The sequence below is a fragment of the Anomalospiza imberbis genome, chromosome 5, assembly GCF_031753505.1.
Source record: "Anomalospiza imberbis isolate Cuckoo-Finch-1a 21T00152 chromosome 5, ASM3175350v1, whole genome shotgun sequence".
Taxonomy (NCBI): domain Eukaryota; kingdom Metazoa; phylum Chordata; class Aves; order Passeriformes; family Viduidae; genus Anomalospiza; species Anomalospiza imberbis.
Window position 1 is genome coordinate 72,149,289 of NC_089685.1, and position 22,530 is coordinate 72,171,818.

General features: G+C 40.7%; 1 protein-coding gene across 11 annotated transcripts in view; it reads right to left on the minus strand.

The window, feature by feature from the left end:
• CALD1 (caldesmon 1) overlaps nt 1-22,530 on the minus strand; it is a 311,531-nt gene that overhangs the window by 172,750 nt on the left and 116,251 nt on the right. For 8 of the 11 annotated variants that reach the window (XM_068191955.1, XM_068191954.1, XM_068191953.1 and 5 more), the window contains 10 exons: nt 22,365-22,507; nt 17,359-17,614; nt 15,486-15,626; nt 8,893-8,936; nt 8,720-8,798; nt 7,266-7,397; nt 6,208-6,303; nt 3,670-3,750; nt 3,412-3,445; nt 553-2,234 (listed from right to left, as the gene is read on the minus strand). In XM_068191955.1, the coding sequence (XP_068048056.1) occupies nt 2,203-2,234; nt 3,412-3,445; nt 3,670-3,750; nt 6,208-6,303; nt 7,266-7,397; nt 8,720-8,798; nt 8,893-8,936; nt 15,486-15,626; nt 17,359-17,614; nt 22,365-22,507 (1,038 nt within the window). In that variant the 3' untranslated portion in view covers nt 553-2,202. Of the gene's footprint in view, nt 1-552; nt 2,235-3,411; nt 3,446-3,669; nt 3,751-6,207; nt 6,304-7,265; nt 7,398-8,719; nt 8,799-8,892; nt 8,937-15,485; nt 15,627-17,358; nt 17,615-22,364; nt 22,508-22,530 lie in introns of those variants that run through there. The other 3 variants (XM_068191956.1, XM_068191949.1, XM_068191946.1) reach the window with 2 other exon arrangements.

Sequence of the window (22,530 nt, forward strand, 5' to 3'; positions counted from 1 at the left end):
TTCTGTATAGGGCAGGACATCCAGATCAGTTTGTGGCTTATTCTTCAAAACAGGATTGTGCTTTAGCTAGGACCTAAAGAACAAAGCTGTAACTGCCCTCACACAACCTGAATACCCAGAAACTGAACTCCTGTGTGATTCCTGGGGAAAGTTGAAGACAGCATCATGGGCAGGGATAACTCACAGTAAAACCCAGCCAGCTGAACATAAGGGCTGCCTCCAACATCAGGCTGGGAGTCTCAAACATAAACAGATTCTCGTAACTCTGCTGGCAGCATCCAGAATATTACACTCAGACACAGGCTGGCATTATCTAAGGAAAGCACAGAAAAGACTCATCTTCAAAACCACCAAAGCAAACCCTGACACAGCTTCACAGTTAATTGCTCTAAAATATTTTCAGACAGATTTTGCTTGCCCAAAGCCAGGCTGGTTTGTGGCAGCAGGAGGGACATCCTTAGGGTTTTTTCACCTTATTTCACAGTGACTTAGCACAATTCCTCTCCCACTTCAACAACTGGTCCATTCCTGCTCATTAACAAATGGGGCTGCTGATGGAAATGTTCCATTTATTGCAGATGCAGTTTCAGAATACATTGTTTGAACAAAATGTTTTTATTGCAGCTATCAGATGTATTTGAAAGACTCAGAGGAGTGTTTACAAAACCCCCAAACAAAAACCATGACAACTCACAGACAATGTCAGGCACAGTTTCACCCCCTACAGATAACTTCGTGCATCTCTGTATGTAAACAAGATGTTTCAGGCAAGCAGAGGAGCCCAGCTTTGGGTTGAAATAGAACCTTGCACTTCTTTAGGAAGAAGTCAGATGCTGTAAGACATGGAAGTGGCGATAAGGGAGGTCCTGGGGGTTCTGGTGCACAACAAAGCTGTTAACAACGCTCTCAGGGGCTACTGGAGTTGCTCAGTTTATGCCACCCATACACTGTAGGATGTAAATGCTAAACTGTATGGCATGTAAATTCAAAACAAGCTGACGTCTCAAAGCCATGTGTTTACTATATACAAATGAAAACATCTGTAAATAAGATATCCAGGAGAGAGAGGTAAAAAGAAGCATCACAAAGATAGAGGTTTACTTCATTTTCGGTGGACCTGGTGTACGGCACTGATGGATGGCAAGATTTAGTGTACAGTCATTTGAAACAAGCTCCAACGCTGTTTACATTTTTTTCTTTTTAATTATGGTAGTTTTATATAAATTAAACTACAATGTTTTATACAAGTGACCTATTTTTGACCCTCTATACCCTTACCTTTTCCTCTTTTAAAAACTATACTTTCTTTTTAATTACCCATTACTGGGCAACTGACATTTAAATTTTTTTAATACTTATCTCACCATACCTATAATGACAATCATGAAATCTTACTATAGAAAAGTGTGTGATTTTGTCTTTATCTTTTTTTAAGCTGTGATATTGGCTAATTATGTATGTTTATTGCTAAATATAATACTCTAGCACATATTAAAGCATTCTACCATTAGTAGTGCCTTCAGGCTAAACTTTGTAAAGCTATGTGTGTATACATATTCTAGATTGCATTCAATTACTAGTCACTAACAACAAAAAGAAATATCAGTACCGCTGTCAGCTAACATAATCATCCAAATTTAGGTATTAACTTAAACTAGAATGGAAAAATTGATACTTAAAAAAAGTATAAAACAAAAAAAAAATTAAAACACGTTATTGATGCAATATTTCTCATGACATGGGCGACTTACAGAAAATATTACATTGTCAACTAAAGATATTTCTTCCATGCCTTAGTCTAAAGTGCAGAAAGAAAAAGACTTCTGTATTACAAAAGTAACCGTTGGTTTTATAGGTTTACTGCACACCTTTCCCAAGCAACTTCACTTTACATGCGTTTTGGGTGGACCTCTAATTCCAGCTGAAATCACTGTTCAGGTACATATTTATGACTGTCAGTAGGAGAGTCTACATATTTCACAGCATGGGTTTCTTTAGGAATAAAGGCTCTTGTGCAAAGGCAGTACTATTCTGATGTATGTCTAGACTGATTATTAAATACAGTGCTAATATACATGGTTTTAACTGGGATAATGCAAAAAGACATTTTGGTAAATAAACATAAATATAAAAAGAACAATTTAGCACTTTTTCCTTTTTTTTTTCCCCCAAACTGATTGGTCCAGCGTCTTTAGTGGCCTTCTACGGTTCTTTCTCAAATTGTCTCAAACCTGCTGAGAAAGAGACAGATTAAATATGCCTTGAAACGACCCAAACACATCTCTAGAACAGAAAAGGCACAGCTCTCTGGGTTAACATGTAAGAAGGCAGGACACGAGCTGCGTGCTGCTCTGCTCATGTACTGGGGTCGCTCTGAGGTGGTTCCAGGAGGACAAAAATCAGGATTTCAGCCTCTGAGGAGAGGCTGCCCAGCAGTGTCCAAACTCCTCTGCTGGGACTGCTCCTGTGGGTGGAGAACACCTTCCATGGGAGCACGGCTGCACTAACCCCGAGCCAGCCCAAAAACCCCACTCCTGACACTTTGGTTTGAAAAAAGACAAGAGAAGCAAAACCATTCTGCTTGGCGTGACTCTAAACCAAAAAGAAAAGTTCACAGGTGTACCATATGTCTGGCTTTACACAAAGCCACTAAAAATGTGTGGGCACATACTGAAGTGTAGAAAACAAAGAGTTTTTCTCTATTTGATCATTTCACTCTTAGTAAAGAGTCGAGGGATGTTGCAAAGTATCCTTAAAGCTATTGAATTGGTCACTGAACTTCCATTCTTCCCCACTGGTTCTTAGCCATACAATTCGTTTAATTTGCTTTATTTGGAGCTTTAGGTTGAAATAAAAATAAAAAGCTAAGAGGGCTATTTTGCTTATTTCTTTCTGTAAAACTAGGTTGTGTTTCACCAACCAGTGGTTTCAAAATGACAATAGCATAACTATTTCTGCCTTGAAAAGACACCAATGTACAGCTCCAGCAAAAGCAGTTTCTCAACCATTCATGCTTCAATGATATTATAATGGAGTTTTTGAAAGGCAAAGGCAAAACGGGGTTTTGGCATCATGAACAGCTGCAGAATTTTAAATCACAGGTATACCCTATGCAAAAAGGGTATGAAAGGCAAAGGCAAAACGGGGTTTTGGCATCATGAACAGCTGCAGAATTTTAAAACACAGGTATACCCTATGCAAAAAGTAGCAATGTTTCTATATAATAATAGGTATTGCAATGTTTGCATTGTATTATTACATGTATATCATCAAATATAGCATGTATTATTTTATTAAATACACATATAATAGTTTATGTTAACATTATATGTATAATATTATTACGTAGATGTAATAGTATGTATTAAACTATAGGAACAGGTGCAATGTATGCATTATGGCATTACTTACCATTAGTCTCTGATTTTTTCCCCATAGCTGATACCTGAAAAAGCAAAAACACATTATTAAAATCCCTTATAGAAGAACATTGCTATTTATAACAGGAGAAAAAAATCAACAGATGTCCACACATGGCACAGCTCTGCCAAACAGGAATATAGAAGTGATACACTGCTTTGTGAACCTCATCGTGCTTTCTTTTATAGATAAAAAGGTGGGATAGTGGCAGAATATTATCCTTTAAATACTGCCCAGAAGTGTTATTACCTTAGAAGAAGCAGCTGGCTTCTCCACTGACTGCTTCTCCCAGAGATTACGTTTGCCAGATACATCTCCTGGTCTTAAATCCTGTATTTTTAATGTCAGAGAACAGAAACCAACATTAGTTCAGGTTTATTTTCACTTGTTAAAGGAAAAGTTAGAATGCAACTTCCTCACAAGAGAAGCTGAGGAACATCCACCAGAGGTAAACACTGCATTGTCTATCAGTTATAAAGAATTATATTTCACCAAACATCTCCACACATATCCATATTTTAAGAAAAGAACAATCCTGTTGCATCTATTTCATATGGCACAGACTGCTCTTATCTCAGTATGTTCAACTTAGGAAGTGTAGTGAAGAGTTACTGCACCCTCAAATTTTTACAAAAAAATCAAATCCAATTTTTTTAAGGAAAAAACTCCATATTTTTTCAGGGAAATTATTTCTGCTAGGGAGGAATTCAAAAGTAGCTTTTCTTGGTTATTTTAGATCAAAATAAAAATATTTTATTTTAAAAATTATGTAAAAAACAGAGTTGGAGTTTTAATACAACAGAGGAGCAGATCCTACTCTACATCCCTAAGTACAGATTTCAGCACTTATCACTGTAGCCCTTCATATCCATTTAAATTTCCATTGCATCCATTGCAAGCTTTGGATGTGCCAATCACTAGCCTGACAGAAAAAACAAACAAACAAACAGATGAGGTAAAGTGATTAAAGAATAGTAGTAATCTCTGAAAAGGAGTGCATTTTTGAGACTTTAATCAAAACTCCATAAAAATGCCAGCTAGCTTCTTGGGGAAAAGGAGGGCTGCAAATGAAAATGGCATCTGCTGGGCAGATGGAATGATATCTACCTCTGTGCATGGCAAACAAGAGACTCAAACAATTTTGGACATAAGTACTCTTCTTTTCAGAAAGTGTTCAACTCCTGCACGGCTTCCAGGATTGTGTACCAGCCATCCGTATGGAGGTAAGAGAGAAGTTCTACCTGTAAAATTCTCAGTGATGAATGGAAATGAAATTCCTGCAAGGGGTATTCGCACCCAGCAGAGACCCTCTAGAACTGATCAGAATTTGAAGCCACATAGAGTTGCTGATGATTAAAATTTGAAGCCAATTCTGCTCTTTAAAAAGGCAGTTCAGTAGTAACAGAGGAATGAAGAAAGCAATTTTGACCTTATCACAAAGCCATTTGCAGTGCACAAATCTACTTCCCTAGTCCTGAAATAATTTGGGATCTGTGACTTTGGTTCACTGTAAAACTGAAACATTTGCTCTGCCTTGAATTCAGTATTTTCCCAAATCCACAAGAATCTTGATGGTCACAAAAACTTTGAACATTTCTTAACTTTGGTGGAATGTGATGAGGGTGAGAAGTTATTTGCTAAATAATAAATTCTAGGCTTCCATTCAATTTAACCTGACTAAAAAAAAAAAGTAAAAATCAGACATTATAGGCATATATAAACCTTCATAGTCAATTATAAACAGGTTTACCTGACCAACTTAGCAAACAGACCCCCAAAGAAGAAGAATAGGAGGAGGGCGCATTCCTTCAAGCAGAGACATTGAAAGAAGAAAGAACAATCTATTGAGAAAGAGGGAAATTAAGATATAGACAGAAACAGTTTGCTGAGGGAAAAACAAGAGTTTAGTTTTACATGGTCTAAAAGATGTGACTTAAAAGAAGGAGAGAAAAATCTGGAGGCAGATTCTGTAGTGGACAACGCTGCAAATTTCAAACTCCTCTTTAGGAAAATAGGCGTGTGAATCAAGAAAGTGGTTTTCAGGCTGCACGTTTTGTAAAGGGCAGGTGAGCTGGCAGAAAAACACTGCATAAGGATATATGCAGTTTATTATATATGTTTATTGCTGAATATAATACTCTAGCACATACTAAAGCATGTGCTTTAGATGGGAAGAAGCCAGTTCTTTAACAAAATCCTCAAGTTGAATCATTAGCATCACAAATGATTCTCCATATGGATATTTATGTTCCAGCCTCTCATCCTTACCCTTCCCCACCCCACAGTTACCTCTTCCTGCTCCTTCCCACATTCTCAGTTTATTACCTCGACAGCATTTTCTGCTCTGATTCTTGCTGAACTAATGGGCAAGCCAAAGGGCCTTCATTAGGAGTTACATTTAAGCTCATAAAGAACTAAATTATTTCAGTTGTGTTTTAAACCATACTTGGAAGATTTTTACAGGGCAAGGGCCAAACTCCAAGTGTGTGTAAGTTTGCAGTCTGGGGTCTGTGGCTGGTAATTTCTAAATTAATGCTAAGCCTTTCACAGGTGGCAAATTAAAGTCGTCCTTCACCAGAAAAGTGCTTCTCTGAGCTTTAAGGTGAGAGCTGCCCTGTTTCCTCTCCCCATTTTCTGACTACAAGGAGTCAGCAGCCAGAGGGCCGTAAGCTGCCAAGAGGACACAAAGCAGAGTTCCTCCAAAGGCCATCAGCTGGTGGAGGAAGCACCCTCTGCCCCAGGAGAGGGCCCACCTACTGAAGAGATGTCTGTTCCAAGTTAACTTACAGAAGGTTTTGGAGCAGGGGATTTGCTGCTCTCTGGGGTCTTGGTCAACCACTCATTGATACGACTGGAGACACCAACCTTCAGTCCAGCAGTTTCCTGCAAAATGATAAAATCCAGTCAGGAGACTTTCAGAATGGCTTTTGCTCTGTTTACGTGTTTAGATTTAAAAGCAAAGCCAAGCCTGGGTTTAATAGAGAGGTCCTCACTGAGCCTGTGGCTTGCTCAGAGACATCCTGTGTGCTCTGAAGGTTTTGTCCCTACTAATTACACAGTGCTGCTGCTCTCTAGTTTTCAAAAATTATATATGCGGACTGACAAAACCATCTCCACTTTACTGCCACCCCAGTAATAAATGTCAGACCTAAACAGGCTGTTTCTACCACAAGCCCAAACTCCAAAAATCTTTAGCTTAATAGAAGAGACATCAGTTCAAATCTACTTTTTTTCTCTCTTAAACTAATTTTTTTTTCAAAAGAACTACACAATAGAGAAGTGGCCAAAAATTTAAAACATTAAATCTTTAAAAGGCTAGAACAAATGGCTAAAATTTAATTACTATTTGTAATAACCCACTTCAATCCATGGCTCATCTTTTTGCCTATGATAAATGCCCAGCAACTCACATCAATTTATAGAAAGAAAATGTTGCCTTAAGGATTTACACAGAAAAGATAAAGGTCTCACAAATATTTCTATGACTTATCTAGAAAATATCATCACTATCCTGCCTATTTAAAGCTCTTCTGCTCCCCAAAAGAATTTTGACCTACTCAAAGAATTTCTTTGTACTCTGCTTGAATGACCCAGATGTATTTTTCTAAGATATCTGATGTGGCTCTGGAATGTCTCATAACTGAGCTCAGTAGGTCACTAAATTCTTCCATTATACTCAATATTGCAGCCACACCATCTTGTGGATTTCTGAGGTCTTCAGGATCCTTTGGGATATTCTTCATCAGTAACGTGAAGGAGCAGACAGGCTTACTCACAGAAACCCAAATGCAAAGTCAGGTCCAGAGCATAATTCTTCATAATCACTAGGAGAGTTAAACACATACCTTATTAGGTGTTCCTGTCCCAGAAGGTGATGAGAAAACATTCCCTTTCTCCCACATGCTCTTGATATTACGGACACCCTCAGCTGGAACGTGAAGGTCAGAAGCTTTAGCTGGTCTTGAAGCCTTTGTGCCCTGGGGAAAAATTTGGGCCATTAAGAGCTGGATTTGCAGGGTGGTTTGACTCTGGGGAATGCAGCATTTCTATGTGGTTCTAGCCCTGATCATGCACAGATGAGAAGGAGTACCCAGCTCAGGAGGTGCCGCTGAGATTCTCTCCCCTTTCTAATTTCCAGTTGCGCCCTTGATACAAGCAGCTGTGAAAGTGGCACTCCCTTATTTTTGTGTTCATTCCCTTTCTAAAACCCATGGCAAACCTTAGCTCTGCACACAACTGCTCCAAGGCTTTAAAATCTTAGTTAGTACCTGGCTCCTGGAAGCCTGGCTCTTTTAGGGACTGAGCTAGGGGAATCCTTTTGCAGAGGCAGGGGGAAAGTCTGTTCTGTCATTCAGCATCAGGCTGCTCCATCTGCTCCAGACAACTGAACGTCAGCATTCTAGGGGTTAATCTCAGCAATTACATTATGTTTGAAACAAGGTGTTCTTTTGAAGAGTGGAGAATTGGGTAGGAGTTTTTGGGTGTTTTTTTGGAGCAAATGTGTCTTTTGCACGGTTACTAAAAACACCAGGCCAAATTCGTCCTCTTTCTTCTTTTCAAAATTGCACATTTTACAAATCATAGATTGGATGAGAATAAGAACCTGTATGATGATGCTTTGCTTATCTAATTGCAAAGCAAGGCAGATTTGGCAACTTGTGAACAAATCAGAAACTCAGCAAAGGAAATATTTCAGTCAGGCAGCTGGATACAGTGGTATCAATCTCCCATTTTACCTTGGACTATGGACAGAAAAAGCCCTCAGTTCTGGCTCTTAGGCACAACTGTCAAAATCACCTGGGGTCAGGTTCTGCATTTTAGTGTGATTTTGATTTCCCTTTTGTCACTGCTTAACTAGTTCTCTGCAGAGTATGCCTTTGCCAAGGAATTTCACTGTGAGGTGGCAGCCAGCAGCACACAGCCAGCTCCTTGTTTTCCTAAATAAGCTGCTAGGTCAGCTCTGCTCAGGATAACCATCAGCTCTGTGCTGACAGGTCTCTCATCAGCCAAGCAGAGGATGCGACTGTCACTCAAGATGCTGACTGAACCCTCCAAAGCTACTGCAAGCTTACAAAACAGAGTAAATTGCAGCATGAAAGGAAAGACACAAATCTGAGGTTTTGTTTAGATACATCTCTAGATGTTGGTTACAGATGTGCCTCAAGTGCTTTGTTCTTGAAGTCACATTAAAGAAGGGTTTGTGATCAAAAAACCCTGCAATTCTTGAACAGCAAAACAAAGGCCGATTAAAGGCCCCAAAGCCATTAGTAACTAGGTCCATTTACTGGAATTAACTTACCTCAATTGCACTAGTGTACTGCTCAAGTCTACTGTCAATCTTTGAGACAACTGCTGTTGTCTGGGTGGGCTTCATACCACTATAGGAAGTAGGAAAGAAAAAAAAGCAAGAATTATTTTTCCCTCCACTTAAACACTGTTGTTTGAACTGAACTTACCGTTTCTTTGCTTTACCTCTTTTGAGCAGATTTGTTCAAAAATTCTGTTCGCTCCTCTATCTAGAAAAGAGAGGAACAAAAGCTTTAAGTTTAAAGCTAATAAAGAGTCAACCTGTGCAAGGCTAGCCTAAAATGTCATTTTAAATTTCAAAAAGTCAATCTGAAAGAAATACATTCCAACAGAAATTTCACAGACACACAGAAAGGTTTTATAGATAGGAGCCTGTTATTCTACAGATTCATAAAAATGGATACATTTTCTGCATGAATGTTTGCATCCTACACATTTCTTCAGTGCCTCATACGTAACAGGAGAATAAATGGACACGACAGAAAGAAGAAAAGGGAAGTCTATCTCATGGAAAGGATTGATATGCACAAAAAACTATGTCATCCTCATATCTTCCACACAAGAGCAAGTATGTATCTCTTGAGACAGCAGCAAATTTAATAAAGATTTTCTGAGCTGAGGGATCAGACTAGGCCAGGTTTGGAGCTCAGCCACAAAGCCTCCCTTACACATGTCTTTGGAGGACACAATCCATTCAAATTTGGGCTCCAAAAAACCCATCAGTGTAAACCCTGCTCATTTTCAGGCAGGGTCACTGCTGAATCAGTATCTACCAGCTGTTATTATACAAACTAGTATACATTTCATCGTTATTTTCTACTCTGTAAATAGGGAAGTATTGTGACATCTCCAGGGAGGAAGGCTCATGAAAATCTCATATGACTTCTGTCAAATCTCTCAATACTTTGAAAACAAAAAACTACATCCCTGAATAAAGTTTTAAAACATTTTCCTTTGTGGGGTAGGGAAATGGGGAGTATGTGCATCTATTTGTATTCTGGGTCAAGAAATATTTCCACCAAACTTTCTCAAGTCTTATCAACATCACATTGTTCCACTTCTCACGCCAGGCTCTACAGTTTCGCTTAAAAGTAAAATACATGCAAGCAGCTCCAGGGGATTGAAATTATTAATAATCAGCCTGGCTGGATTCCTGGGGATTCCCCAGTCTCAGCAGGGGCTGTCCATTTTCAATTTACTTTAACTGTGGCTGCTCTGGCATTCATGCCATTCCTTTAAATGGTTCTCTTCAGTGCCTTTAGCATCCAAGGCTATCCCAGAATACTAAGTCCCACAGCAATCCCATCAAAGGGCATGCACAGTTTATTTCTCAAGCCCTTGCAAGCAGGCAGTTCCCTTGAGTGCAGAATTTGCCAAAGGAGCTCACTGGAGGAACTCCAGCTACCACCCATCCAGCTCAAAGGCACCTCTGAAGCTCTAAAATGTACATACCATTTACAGAGTCATTTCCATTACCAGTTCTAGTTGCCAAAACATGAGCTAAGAGCAGTCCTGAGTGCAAAGATGGGCTTTGCTAGGACAAATCCCCTGTTTCAGTGGAAGGATGTCACGAGGTGGCAGCAAAAGACCAGCGGGAGCAGGAGCCCTGCACACCCGCAGGAAAAGGTTACAGCTCTTTCACCCAGAAGAGATGCAGCTGACACTGCCACAAAACGAGTAGCTAAATGGCTCAAAAGTGACCAAACACATGGATGGTCACTTAAAACACATCGCCTCACTTCTGCTGTGGTACAGTAGAAGTTTCCCCCCAGTGCTGATTTCTGCGATTTTGCAGCGATGCAGCAAAATGATGAGTTATTCCAGCAAGAGCCTCCCCCAGACCTATTCCAGCAAGAACAAGTTCACCCCCAGGCTGCCCCCAGCTGCATCAGTGAAACCCTGGTGGGCAGCAAGGACGAGTAAGATGGACTCTCTCAAAAAGCCAGGACTCAAGGCAACTGCCTAATAATTCATTTACAGGACCTTCAGACTCTTTTTATGTGCAGGTAGGAGAGATGTTTCTGCACAGCAGGCTAGAGTGGGCACTGGTGAAAGAGTTGGGAAGGAAGAGGAACATTTTTCTTGTGGTTGTAGTAAAAAGACAAAAGTGGGGTCGTTCTTTCCCCACTGGTAACAGCAGTTCACAGAGCACCAGCTGTGGGATCAGGAAAAAGTCAGGGACCGTTCAGAAGAGGAGAGCGCAAAAGCAAAACCAGAACAGAGAGTGCAAAAGCAAAACCCTCAGAGCTGAGCAAGGCCCTCTGGCTGGGGAAGCAGGTGCCTTGTATGGAAGGATAAAATACCTTCTGCACAATTATGTGAGGATATATTCTAGAATATCCTCCTCAAAAGATAGCAGAGGCAGACATCGAATACACCTAGAGCAAACACGTGTATTCAACATAGAAGTCAAACACATTTAGACTGCACAGCAACATCTAAAGGTCATTTACCCACGGCACATCACACAAACTCCATGCAAAGAATTTAAAACGTTTGGCACATACAGTAAACAGTATGACAAAATAGATCTGTAAAAGAAACAGGCAAAGCAAGGTGGTTAACATAAAATCCTCAGTTTCAGACCAGGAAATAAGAATAATCTTTTTACTGCATTCATCTTATCAGGATCCTGTTAAATAGTTTGGACTAAGTTTTCTGACCATGGAATACTTTCAGAACACACACAAACTCAAAAAAGTCAACCTGCCAGCCTCTAATTAAATTACAACCAGAAAAAATTAGTTAACCCATAATATGAGACCATGACTTGTGAAACAAAAACCATTGGATATTCCCAGTAAAACTTGTTTCATAGAAAGGTATTACATTGATTCATAGCAGTTTTAAACTGTTTATTGTATATTATGCAACAGAAACTTGTAAACGGATCTATCTTCAAAAAAGAAAATGTGTGTCGAGGAGGAAATGGAATAAAAAACAAACACAGAAAACCCTGCATTTTAATTTTGCCTCATATCCAACATGCGGAAGGACCTAGTGGAAATCCACTGGAGCAGTAGTCCCTGGAAGAGGCTTCTCCTTATCCTCCCTGAGTGGCTCACACAGTCTCTTGCTTCATTAAGGACAGTTATGCTTTTCCCTGCTGTCAGCAGCACCTGAGCAGAGTGGGCCAGTTTAGCTCAGTTTACCCACCGGACTCAAGTGCTGCCATCAGCATCAAAGATGGGGAAAAACAAGCGTCACATATCCTGTTCTTACCATTTTGTTTTCCCTCTGCCTCAAGAGTAGCTTGTCTAGGAAGAGCTAGGAAGATTGTGTGGAGTCTAATTCTTTCCAGTCACTGCCCCAGCTGTCAGGTATTGAGAGCAATGAGATAGGACAAGACAGGTCTTTAAAGAAAAAATTGTCTCTGAAAAGTCCTCTCTTCTGGGTTAGCTGTCAGCAATGCCTTGCAGAGAGGGCTGGCTGCCACATCAGCCCGTTTCTCCGGAGACACTTCCTCCAAATACAGGATATCCCAGCCTCCTGCCATTGCTCCCTCCCCTCAACACCTAACTGCTTTTGCATTTCTCTCGTGGTGGTGTTCATCCCCAAGAGGACTTAGTACTGTTCTTTCCTGATTAACCCAGAGACTAGAAAACAAGGGCTCAGTAACCTTCCTTCGCAAAGAAAATATGAGGAATGAACTCGTCTGAAAAGCAAAATGAGCAAAGATTTTTCAGGAAATGTCATTCTTTGGATACATCATATTTTGCATTAACTAAATTAGGGAAAGGACAAGCTAGAGGCAGATGGGAGAACAGCAGAGCTTGTTCCAGGCGTTGTCCTTATTAAAAAAAAAAAAAAAAAAAAAAAAACACAAACAAAACAAGATACAAGACAGAGGTTGAACAGAAGTTTGGTACCACTGCAGCCCACAGGGTGTCCACCCAGCCCTGAGACATCCAAGCTGCTTCTGTCCCTAAGCTAGGAAGGAACTTGGCCTATATTTACTTGGCATGTTTTCTTTTCATTGTCCCATCAGAAGGACCCAACCCTCGTGCTGTCACTGCGAGGACTCCACACTGTGGTAGCTCTGCTGAAGTATTGTCTAGGTTTGAGGGAAACACTGTATTTACCAGCTAAAACAACAGGAGTTGTCAACACTGTGATTTTTAGAGGCCAGACTAGACAATCACAGCAGGTTTTCCTAAATAGAAGCAGACGTGTATTTTGTCCACGTTCATATATGTACATTTACATTTGGGCATCCATGAGCTGTGTCATACGTGGAGAGGAGCTGCACATCTTTGTCTCTCAGTCCTGAGTTGTACAAGTTCACACCCCAAACTGTTTCTTGGCATTCTGTGGTCAAGAGCTGAGGAGAGAGTAATTTCAGTTTATTAACCTGATGTGAAACTTGATGTCAAAATCCAGTTGTTAGAAGACAGTTTATTTTGTTACCTTTAATTTGGACTGACCTCCCAGGCTGGTCTCAGCTGGTTGGCACACAGCTTTCTCACTGCTGCTCCATAAAGCTCCCTTCTTCCCTTTGTTCTCGTAGTTCCCTTGGCAATCAGCACACCCTGCTTTCCTCATACTACCACTCCTATGAAGTTCTCCTTCTTCCCAAAAGCTTATCACATCAGGAAGGACAGGGAAGGAGTAAAAAGGTGCTTTGCCAGGTTGTTACCCAGGAGAAGTCAGAATGTGCACATGTATCACACATTATTTTTATACTGAGCCTCCCTGTTTTCAGTATTAATTCCAACCACACACCCACAACTGTGCACTGGGGATTCTCACATGACTCATGGCAGATCTGAGATGATGCATCCATCACGGGAGAAAACCTGAGCCAGATGCTTTACAAATCAAAAGATAACTTGGGCAGTGCAGGGCAGACAGTGAGAAAGCTGCATGCCAACCAGCTGAGACCAGCCTGGGAGGTCAGTCCAAATTAAAGGTAACAAAATAAACTGTCTTCTAACAACTGTGTTTTGACATCAAGTTTCACATCAGGTTAATAAACTGAGATCACTCTCCCCTCAGCTCTTGACCACAGAATGCCAAGAAACAGTTTGGGGTGTGAACTTGTACAACATTACATATCTACACTGGCCACCCACAGGCACTGGACTGGAATCTGTAGAGTATCACCAATTTCTCAAAGACAGAAACAGAGAAAGAGGAAAAAATGTGTAGAGCTGCATATATCAGGTCTTGTAGCAAAAAACTTCTACCGAACAAGACACAAAACCCAGCATTAAAAAAAAAAATTGTACCTTGGCTGCCTAGCAACATTTTAAAAATGTCAACTTTCCTCTGAAAATACATTTAGAATAGTGTAGCATCAGTACAAAAGGTATCAGAAAGCTTTTAGCCTCCTGCCAAGTCCAGTGTTTTTTCACACTTTCCCCAAAACCAGGATCTATATCCTTTTTACTTTTGTTTTCAAGTACAATTTCCTCCATTCTGAGCCTTCTGTGAATTAAAGCTCCAAATGCATGTCACAAAAGGCATCTCAATAAAGAGAAGAAAAGGGAGCCCTCCCAGGAGGGCTGGGAAGAAGATGTACATTTATAGTGTCTGTTACAGACATCATCTTTAACAACCAAAATGGCAAGACCAGGTTTAACTAATCAAAGCCATGAAGATTTGCAATCTTTGTTTACAACTGTGTGCATTCTGTCCCAGTATTTCAAGTTCAAATGTATCTTAGAAGCAAAAGGCGAGTCCATTCAAAAACATTTGGACTCAGTATTTGCTAGAACTGGACCCAAAACAAATCCAAATCCCCAGACTGGATCAAAGAGTAGCTCTCTGTGAGTAGAAAGCTAATTTTGTCCAAATGCAGTTTTTCACTCAACAGTTACAGTTTTAATCTCATGGAGATCCAATTCATAGTTCAGTGAGCTCCTAACTGGTAATTTTCTCTCCTATTTCCCACTAAGTGGCCTTTTTGACAAATGTTTTGGATTCTTAAATGGCTAATGACACAAAATGAAAAAAGGAAAAGAACTTTGAAAACATTAATAGATATGCAGTTTGAGCTTGAGCTGAGAAAGCAACTGGACTGAATTCCAAAACAATACTCCCAGTGATTTCAGTGGGGCCAGGATTCCTTTTCCATGCTGAAAGACCATTTAATTGATTTATCACACTTCTAATATAATATAGGCCACAAAAGACCATTTAGAAATCCTGCAGAAGGGTGAGGTTTGTATTTTTTGTTATGTAAGAAGATGAAATCCAGCCCAGTACTTCTAGATGTTATTTTTAGGGGGATTAGACATAAGCTAAAATTCCCATACAGGTCAGTTACAATTATTGATGATTAGGCTGAATATGCTTAAGGACAAAGTAATCTGGCAAGCAAGAAAATAACTGTGGATGTGGAAGGAGTGAGAGAATATTTGTGACTTAATGGTCTTAAGAGACCTTTTCCAACCTAAATGATTCTGTGATTCTACTCCAGTTCACAGATCACTCCTATAATAAATTTAAAACAACACAGTATTACTGCTCTAAGTTTCAAAAATCATTTTCTCGTGGAGGTGAAGATCCTTTTTGGAGATTCTTCATCAAGAAGAGACAGCTGCCAGTCTACTCTCTGTTTCTAGGAAGGAACTCTAATTTTCAATCATCCCAATGAATGAAGTCTTTCAGCTAGAGGTTTCAGGCTAAGTCTATCAAAGCATTTTCCTGGGTTTGATTACAAGTATTTCAGCATTGCTTTTGGTGTTGGACTGTTGGTTTGGACGACAAACCCCACTGCCTTTTATGTCCTGTATAGATGCTAGTGGGGAGGTTACCTTAAGAGATGAACCTTTAGGACTGAAACATTTGAATGGCTTCTTGTCTTCAGACACACCATCCTCTGGCATCTTTTGGCGTTTCTCAGCAGCTTCAGCCCTTCTTCTTTCGATTTCTTCCTTCATTCTCCTCTTTTCCTCCTTGAAAAATATGAATGTTTACTCATTTTTTTCAGAACCTACATCACCATCTCAGGGCTGTGCAGCCCTGCAAACATTTACAGATTTTCCTAAAAACAGGTTTTTATATCCCTTGAAATAGTTCAGTGATCTGCCTGGAATGCATAAAGGTGTTAATGCCAATCCAGCACAGAGTTAAGGATGCCAGGAAGACAATTACTGTGTGCTGCTCTAGTGTCTCCTCACAGTAAAGTCACCAAATTTATTGTCATATAGTTAGTTCCACTTAAACAGAGAAAAAGGCTCAAGCTCAGTTTCTCTGTATTCTCGTGTATCACACTGGTATTGTTCTTCTGTCCCTCTACTCTGACACTTATTGTGCCAAGGTTAATATTTAACGTAGAAAAATCAATAGGTGGCCAAGAAACCCAAGATTAAATGCTTGCAGACCTCTCTCCAGAGATGAGTTTTGCTTCATGAGCTACAAGTCGAACTGGAAGCCCCCAAAGAAACACCAGCGTGAGCACTGGTCAGTGGGGTCTGACCAGCAAGGTATTGTGCAATGCTGGCATCTACTGAGGGCTGCTGTAAAGAGCTCAGTACATTGAAGGAATTGGCATTCAGCTGCCAGATACTAGCAGTATTATTCATTTACCATTTGTTTTCCAAACAACTAGCATTCCTAAATGATGCACCAGAGACTTGGAAATCCTATTTGTAGAGTCCCTTGGCAGACGAAGTACAAGAAAACAGATGTGTTGGTTACTCAATATTTAAATAGACAAGAATATCTCCCTAATGAGATCTAGCCCATTATAACTATATATAACATTAGCATTCCAGCCCATCTGCAGCAGATAAATTTTGACATGCACTTTATAATTCAATCTGTATAATGTAAAAAAAAAATCTGCAGCTATAGCACTGCCCCAAGATTCTGAATCCCCAAAAAGATATGAAATTTGCAGCTATCTCAGAGGAAATCCTGACTCATGAAAACAGATTTTTGAGCCCTGTCTGTCCTGTCCTGCCTGTAAAAAATAGAACATTTTTTCATACCCTGGACGCTGAGGTGTGTTTTCATTCCTAATGATATGTCCTGTTATTGCCCAAGTTAATGGTTTGGTCCAAATTATACCCCCCCCCCCCCCCCACTGTCAATCTACCCTGAGTTCCCTGTCAATCCTACCTGGTGCCAACCCCCTGCTTGGAATTCCCCTTCAGAAATCCCCTGAAGGAAGATCTCCCATTAGTCCATGTTACCCAACACCCCCCCCACCACTACTTCCATCATTGGAAGATGCTTTTGGGAACCCTGCCTTTTACCCCTCCCCAGGATGTCTCCGATTAGCTGCTGATTTATCCCCTCCCCTTGAACTGCCCCCGTTTAAAAGCCCCTACACACCTGTGCTCTGGATCTGTGGTCCCTGACCCTTCCATAGAATAAATCCTTTTGGAAACCATACTAAAGACCTCTCCCTTGTCCTTGCTCCTGCTCTGGACGATTAACAACTCGCACTGTAGAGATAAAGCCCTACAGCTGTATCCCAGACCCTGCTGCTTTCTGGGAACTGCCCACTCTTGGCCTGGTGCCGGGAGCTGGCTGGGGAAAAATCCAGCACTGCATCACCTGGATGCCTCAGGTCTTCACTAGACAATGCTGCAAAGAGCTGCCGACTAGCGCGAGGAGAGCGGGATTAAAACAGTAATAATGGAATAAACCCAAGTGCAACGCTCCATATTTCACACCCACCTCCTCTCTGATTTTTCTCTCAGCCTCCTCCTGCTTCTTCTTCTGCTCCTCTTCCTCCAGGATTTTCCGGCGCTCCTCCCGCCTTTTCTTCAGCTCGTCCAGCTCTGCCGCCGCCTCCTGCTGCTTCTCCTTCAGCTTCTCCAGCTCCTCGCTCTCGTTCTCGCCCCGGCGGCGCCGCTGATCCTCCAACCTCTTCAGAGCCTCAGCCCCCGGCTTCGCCTCCTCCGCACCCACGGCCCCCTTCGCACCGGAGCGCCTGGGAAGGCAACGAAAGGAAAGATGGTGCCACGGGGTTCTCCCTTCCTGGCCAGAGCCAGCTGCTGCCTCGTGCTCAGCAGCAGCACCAGAGCAAGCCGCTGCCTTCTAAGACTTTTTGCTCCTTGCGAGCTATGGCTGGTCCGACACTGTGGCAGCACATTTCTCTCTCTCTCAGGATTTTTCACAGAGGTGCACAGAGAGAAAGAAAGAGAAAACAATTTTTATTTCTGCTCCTTGTTTTTCCCATGTGGAATGTGCTTGGAGAATTGTTTACCTGGGGTGATTGCTTGATTGGATTCAGGTGAGGATTGTTTGAGCTGGTGGCCAATCCAACCCACCTGTGTCTGGACTCTCAGAGAGGGTCACCAGTTGTGAGGAGTTAGATATGGTAGTTAGAACGAGTAGGTTTGTAGTTTTAGTATCTTCCTTTATATAGTATATTAATGTATTATAGCATAGTTATAATAAAGAAATCATTCAGCCTTCTGAACTGGAGTTGGACACCATTTCTTCCCATTGGGTTCGCCTGCATTTTACAATAAAAAACATTTCCATCGGGAAAACAGAGAAAGAGGAAAAAATGTGTAGAGCTGCATATATCAGGTCTTGTAGCAAAAAACTTCTACCGAACAAGACACAAAACCCAGCATAAAAAAAAAAATTGTACCTTGGCTGCCTAGCAACATTTTAAAAATGTCAACTTTCCTCTGAAAATACACTTAGAATAGTGCAGCATCAGTACAAAAGGTACTTTTGTATCTTTTGTAGTGAGCGCCTTCAGCCTCCTGCCCAGTCCCATGTTTTTTCACACTTTCCCCAAAACTAGGATCTATATCCTTTTCACTTTGTGTTTTCAAGTACAATTTCCTCCATTCTGAGCCTTCTGTGAATTAAAGCTGCTGTTGGGCTGGGATATTACAAGGAGCACCTCTCCCATCCCTGCCAGTGAGGAAGGAGTTTCTCCCCTATGCACCACTGTGCCTGAGAACTTGTGCCACCCCTATTTTATGTTCTGTGTCATAAAGGATACACTAATCCGTTGTTTTCAAAGGCAAATATATTTATAAACCCTCTAGAAAAAGACAAGCATCTTTGGGGATAGAACAATTTACTCGACTCAGGAAAAACAGGAGGAAATAGGAGAGGGATTTTTCCAGTTTCAACAGTGTTTAAAAAAAATAAAAAGATTCCTATCTCAGTTGTAACACCCATCATTCTAACTCCACCAGCATGTATGAACAGAAGGGTTCATCAGGCCTTTTGCTTACATTTTCTGGGGAAAATATGACTTTTTAGTAAGGAACTGGAAATTATTAATGGTAACTTTCCACAGAAGAAAAAACAGGAGTTTTCCAAGCAGCTGTAATACATGAGACGAGAGGAAGGGAGAAAGGGAGAGAAAGAAAGAGAAAGAAAGAAAGAGAGTGAGAGAGAGAAAGAAAGCAAAACCCTCCCCAAACCTAAAGAATTTGCATAGGCGAAGTGCATGCTTCCAACAGAGTCAGATAGCATCACCTTGTTAAATAGTTACCACATCAGTGTTTAGACAAATGTCTGCTCCTTAAGTGTGTTTAATGTTCCTGCTGACAAGGAGATAGGTACATAAGATTTTTAAGTGTGCTACTGACAAAAAGGCAGAAGATGAATGTATTTATTGAATTTTTTAAAAAACTTTCTGTATTGCTGGCATCTAAAAAAAAAGGATATAAATGACTTCATTAATGCAACCAGAGTGCTACAGAATATGACACCACGTGACAGCATAAATCAAAGATTTCAGCAGTAACTGTTAGAGATGACAACATAAAAAAACAAATCCCATATAAATTTGTAATCCAGTCAGTCACACCCAGTCCTGCAAAGATGCTCTTCATTCAGACAGATGGAGTCAGCTGTATTAAAGAGGCTTCGGCACCAGAGCTAAATTATTTGTAGTTTCAATATAATAATAAAATCTACTAACACAGAGTTCTCTTCCCCCACATGATCTTACCAAATTGAATGAAATTTGGTTCTAGCATGGCATGCATGACTTTGGAATTGTATCACTAAAAAAACACATGACAAGTTAACTTAAGTGGCCACAAATAAGGGCACGCATCAGGTAGTGATGCCAAATTACAGAATGGAACTCCTGCTTTTTTAAATGAAAAATACAGATACAATTGACCAAGTATTGTGAGAATACATTGGAAATTTAATTTAAAATTTTATCTAGCCCTTTCAAAAACAAAGATGAAGAGCAATACCTGAGGTGTGATTTTGAGTGGGTGTCCAGCCTGGAATACCTCTGGTTCAGTCTGCAGAAGTACTGAGAACCCAAAATATTCCACAAGCCTCTACAATGTAATTTCCAAAGATCCAATTCACCTAATGCTGCACAGGACAAAAGAAATCCCTGGCTATCTTAAGGCTTTCCTGTTTCATTGCAAGGTTTCAGCCCCTTGAGCAAAGAAACTCAGGAACCTCATTTTTTTTTTTTTTTCCTTTGCCTCTTGGTCTCTAAATCTGTGTTGCAAACTCAGCAAGACCTGCAGCTTTGGGCCCAAAGAAGATGGAAGTCACTTCAGGCAGACAAAATGATCCCCCTGGCAAGGGCAAGCATTTGGCCTTCAGAATTAAGAGAACAAAGAATGTGGGCCAAGATTTTCCTGAGGAAGAGGCACTCTGTTCTCTGTCAGCACAGAAGGAAGGTTAGCCCTCAGTGAAATCAGCAGCTACTCAGCTTGCAGCTGATTGAGCCAGTGGCAGAATCTAGTCTGAAGATTCCTGCTTGCAGACCTTGGGTGATTGTTTTGGCCTCCTTGAAAAGAAGGATATTTAGAACTTACTTTATTCTTATGCTGCTCACAGGTCTTCCCTGACTGGTTCTGCATTATCTAAAACAGCAAATAAGAGAGTTTGCTGGCAGTAATTATCCTTATTTTCCTCCATATCCAGCTCCTCTGTTTTCAACAGATCCTGGGAAAGCTCTGTTCTCTGCTGTCAACATTGGGAAATTAGTACTGAGGCGCTGGGTGGAAGAAGAGATTTGTAAGCACCTCTTTGGTATTAAGAAATGAAGCTGGTTGCCAGCTTTCAGACAAGGAGGAAAAGGAGAGAAGTGGCCTGTGTGAGCCAATATGTCAGAACAATGTGAAAAAACATGTTACATCATATTTAGGACTTTTGCAGTCCTGTATGAGAATAGGGAGGAAGGCAGGTGGGAGGGGAGATGGAAAGGGGAAGCCATAAAATGGGATTTTATTCTGTATTTCTCTTACTGTCTGACATAGGCAAAAGAGAAATAACATTTTTCATTAGCCTCCACTACCCTATTTTGTTCTCAGTTCTCACCACTGAAAGTTAGCCAAGTTATATACTTTCTAAATAGAATATGATGTGTGCATTAGCGAAAAAACCAAAAAAGGAAGAAAGCACAGTTCCAGACAAAGCCCAACTCTGTGGAGACAGTTTATTAGAAAATAGCCCTAACTCATACCTAACAACCCGAAAAACAGTGGCACCTCTGCTGATTTTTCCAACCCAAATCTTCTACTGATAAAAGGTTGTTGAACAGGCTTCTTCACACTTTCATGAAACAGTAGGAGAAAAAGAGAAATAATAATAAAAATAAGGAGTGGAAACTCAAATCTACATTTTGCCACTAATGCCTGTCTCCCACAGGAAGTAAAGCAAATGAAAACACATCAAAAATATTTTTAGAAAATCATTCTCGTTATTGATGATGTGACCCAAGTTTTGAGCAAGGCCAATTTCCTGCTGTTCTATCTCCATCACTGTCTGTCTTTTGGCCTTAGGTCAGGGTGTCTCCAGGGTCTTTTGCACTGCATCTTATTTTGAGAAAGTTTGTTTTTCCCGGAAGAATCATGAGGGGAATGCTGAGATACAATAACAAATCCTATCTGCCATGCTCAGATTTCTCAAAGTGCCTGGAGAACTTAACCTTTCCTTTGCCTGTGTCAATGTAAAAGAGGAAGAGAGATGCAGAAGGAGAAAAATTTAGACTTCTAACCAACTCACTCCTAGTTTCCTGCTAAAAGAAAGAACTTAATTTTTACTTCATGTATCCCAAGCTTTTAGCAGGCAGGATCCTTTTAAATATAATTTTCATTAGAAAATTGTTACCTTCTTTGAATTTCCCAATATAACCACAAGTCAAACATTTCCTTAAAAAAAAAAAAAAATCAAACTGTGACACAGCTTATAAAAAGGAAGGGAAAAAAAATATTATTTTGGCTAGGAGAGGTTTTTACCTAACTGGAAAAACACTTTTCTACAGAAGCCATTAATTTTAATGTTTGCCTTGAAATCAAGAGAGAAGCTCTTTCTAGAGTTACCAAATGGATTGTGCTTTATTCTGCTAATTAAAGATAGGTGGGTAATTGGAAATAGGTTACTACAGTAAAAGTTGAGATCTGACTAAAAAAAATCTATGGTTTTGTCACTATTGGCCTCTGTGTAGATATTAGATATTACTAAGGAAGCAAAGCTCCAGCTGAACAAAACCAAGCCTCTTGTCTCTACTGGGGGAGCAAGGCCATTTCCAGCTGCTTTCAGGACTTCATGTTGCTCCTGCAGCAGAGTGGGGCCAGCTCAGAAACTACAGAACTACAGCCCAGTGAGCACCTGAGCTACTGCTGATGGTGCCAGCCCAGTTCCTCCACTCAGCTGCCACAAGCAGAGAGCCAGAGATGGCCCCTGATCAGCTGTAGGACAAGCAAGCCCAGTTCTTACTTGGAACTCACCCAAAAGCATTCTCAGTAGGCTTAAGTTTGGAGGCAGGGAGCTCACGTTCTCCGTTCTGTGCCTTCTGTTCAGGAGCGCCCTTCTTACGATCCCAGACACTTTTCATTTCCTCTTTGGGTGCTTTACCTTTGTCATCTTTTACCTGTTCAGAACATAGCACAAATC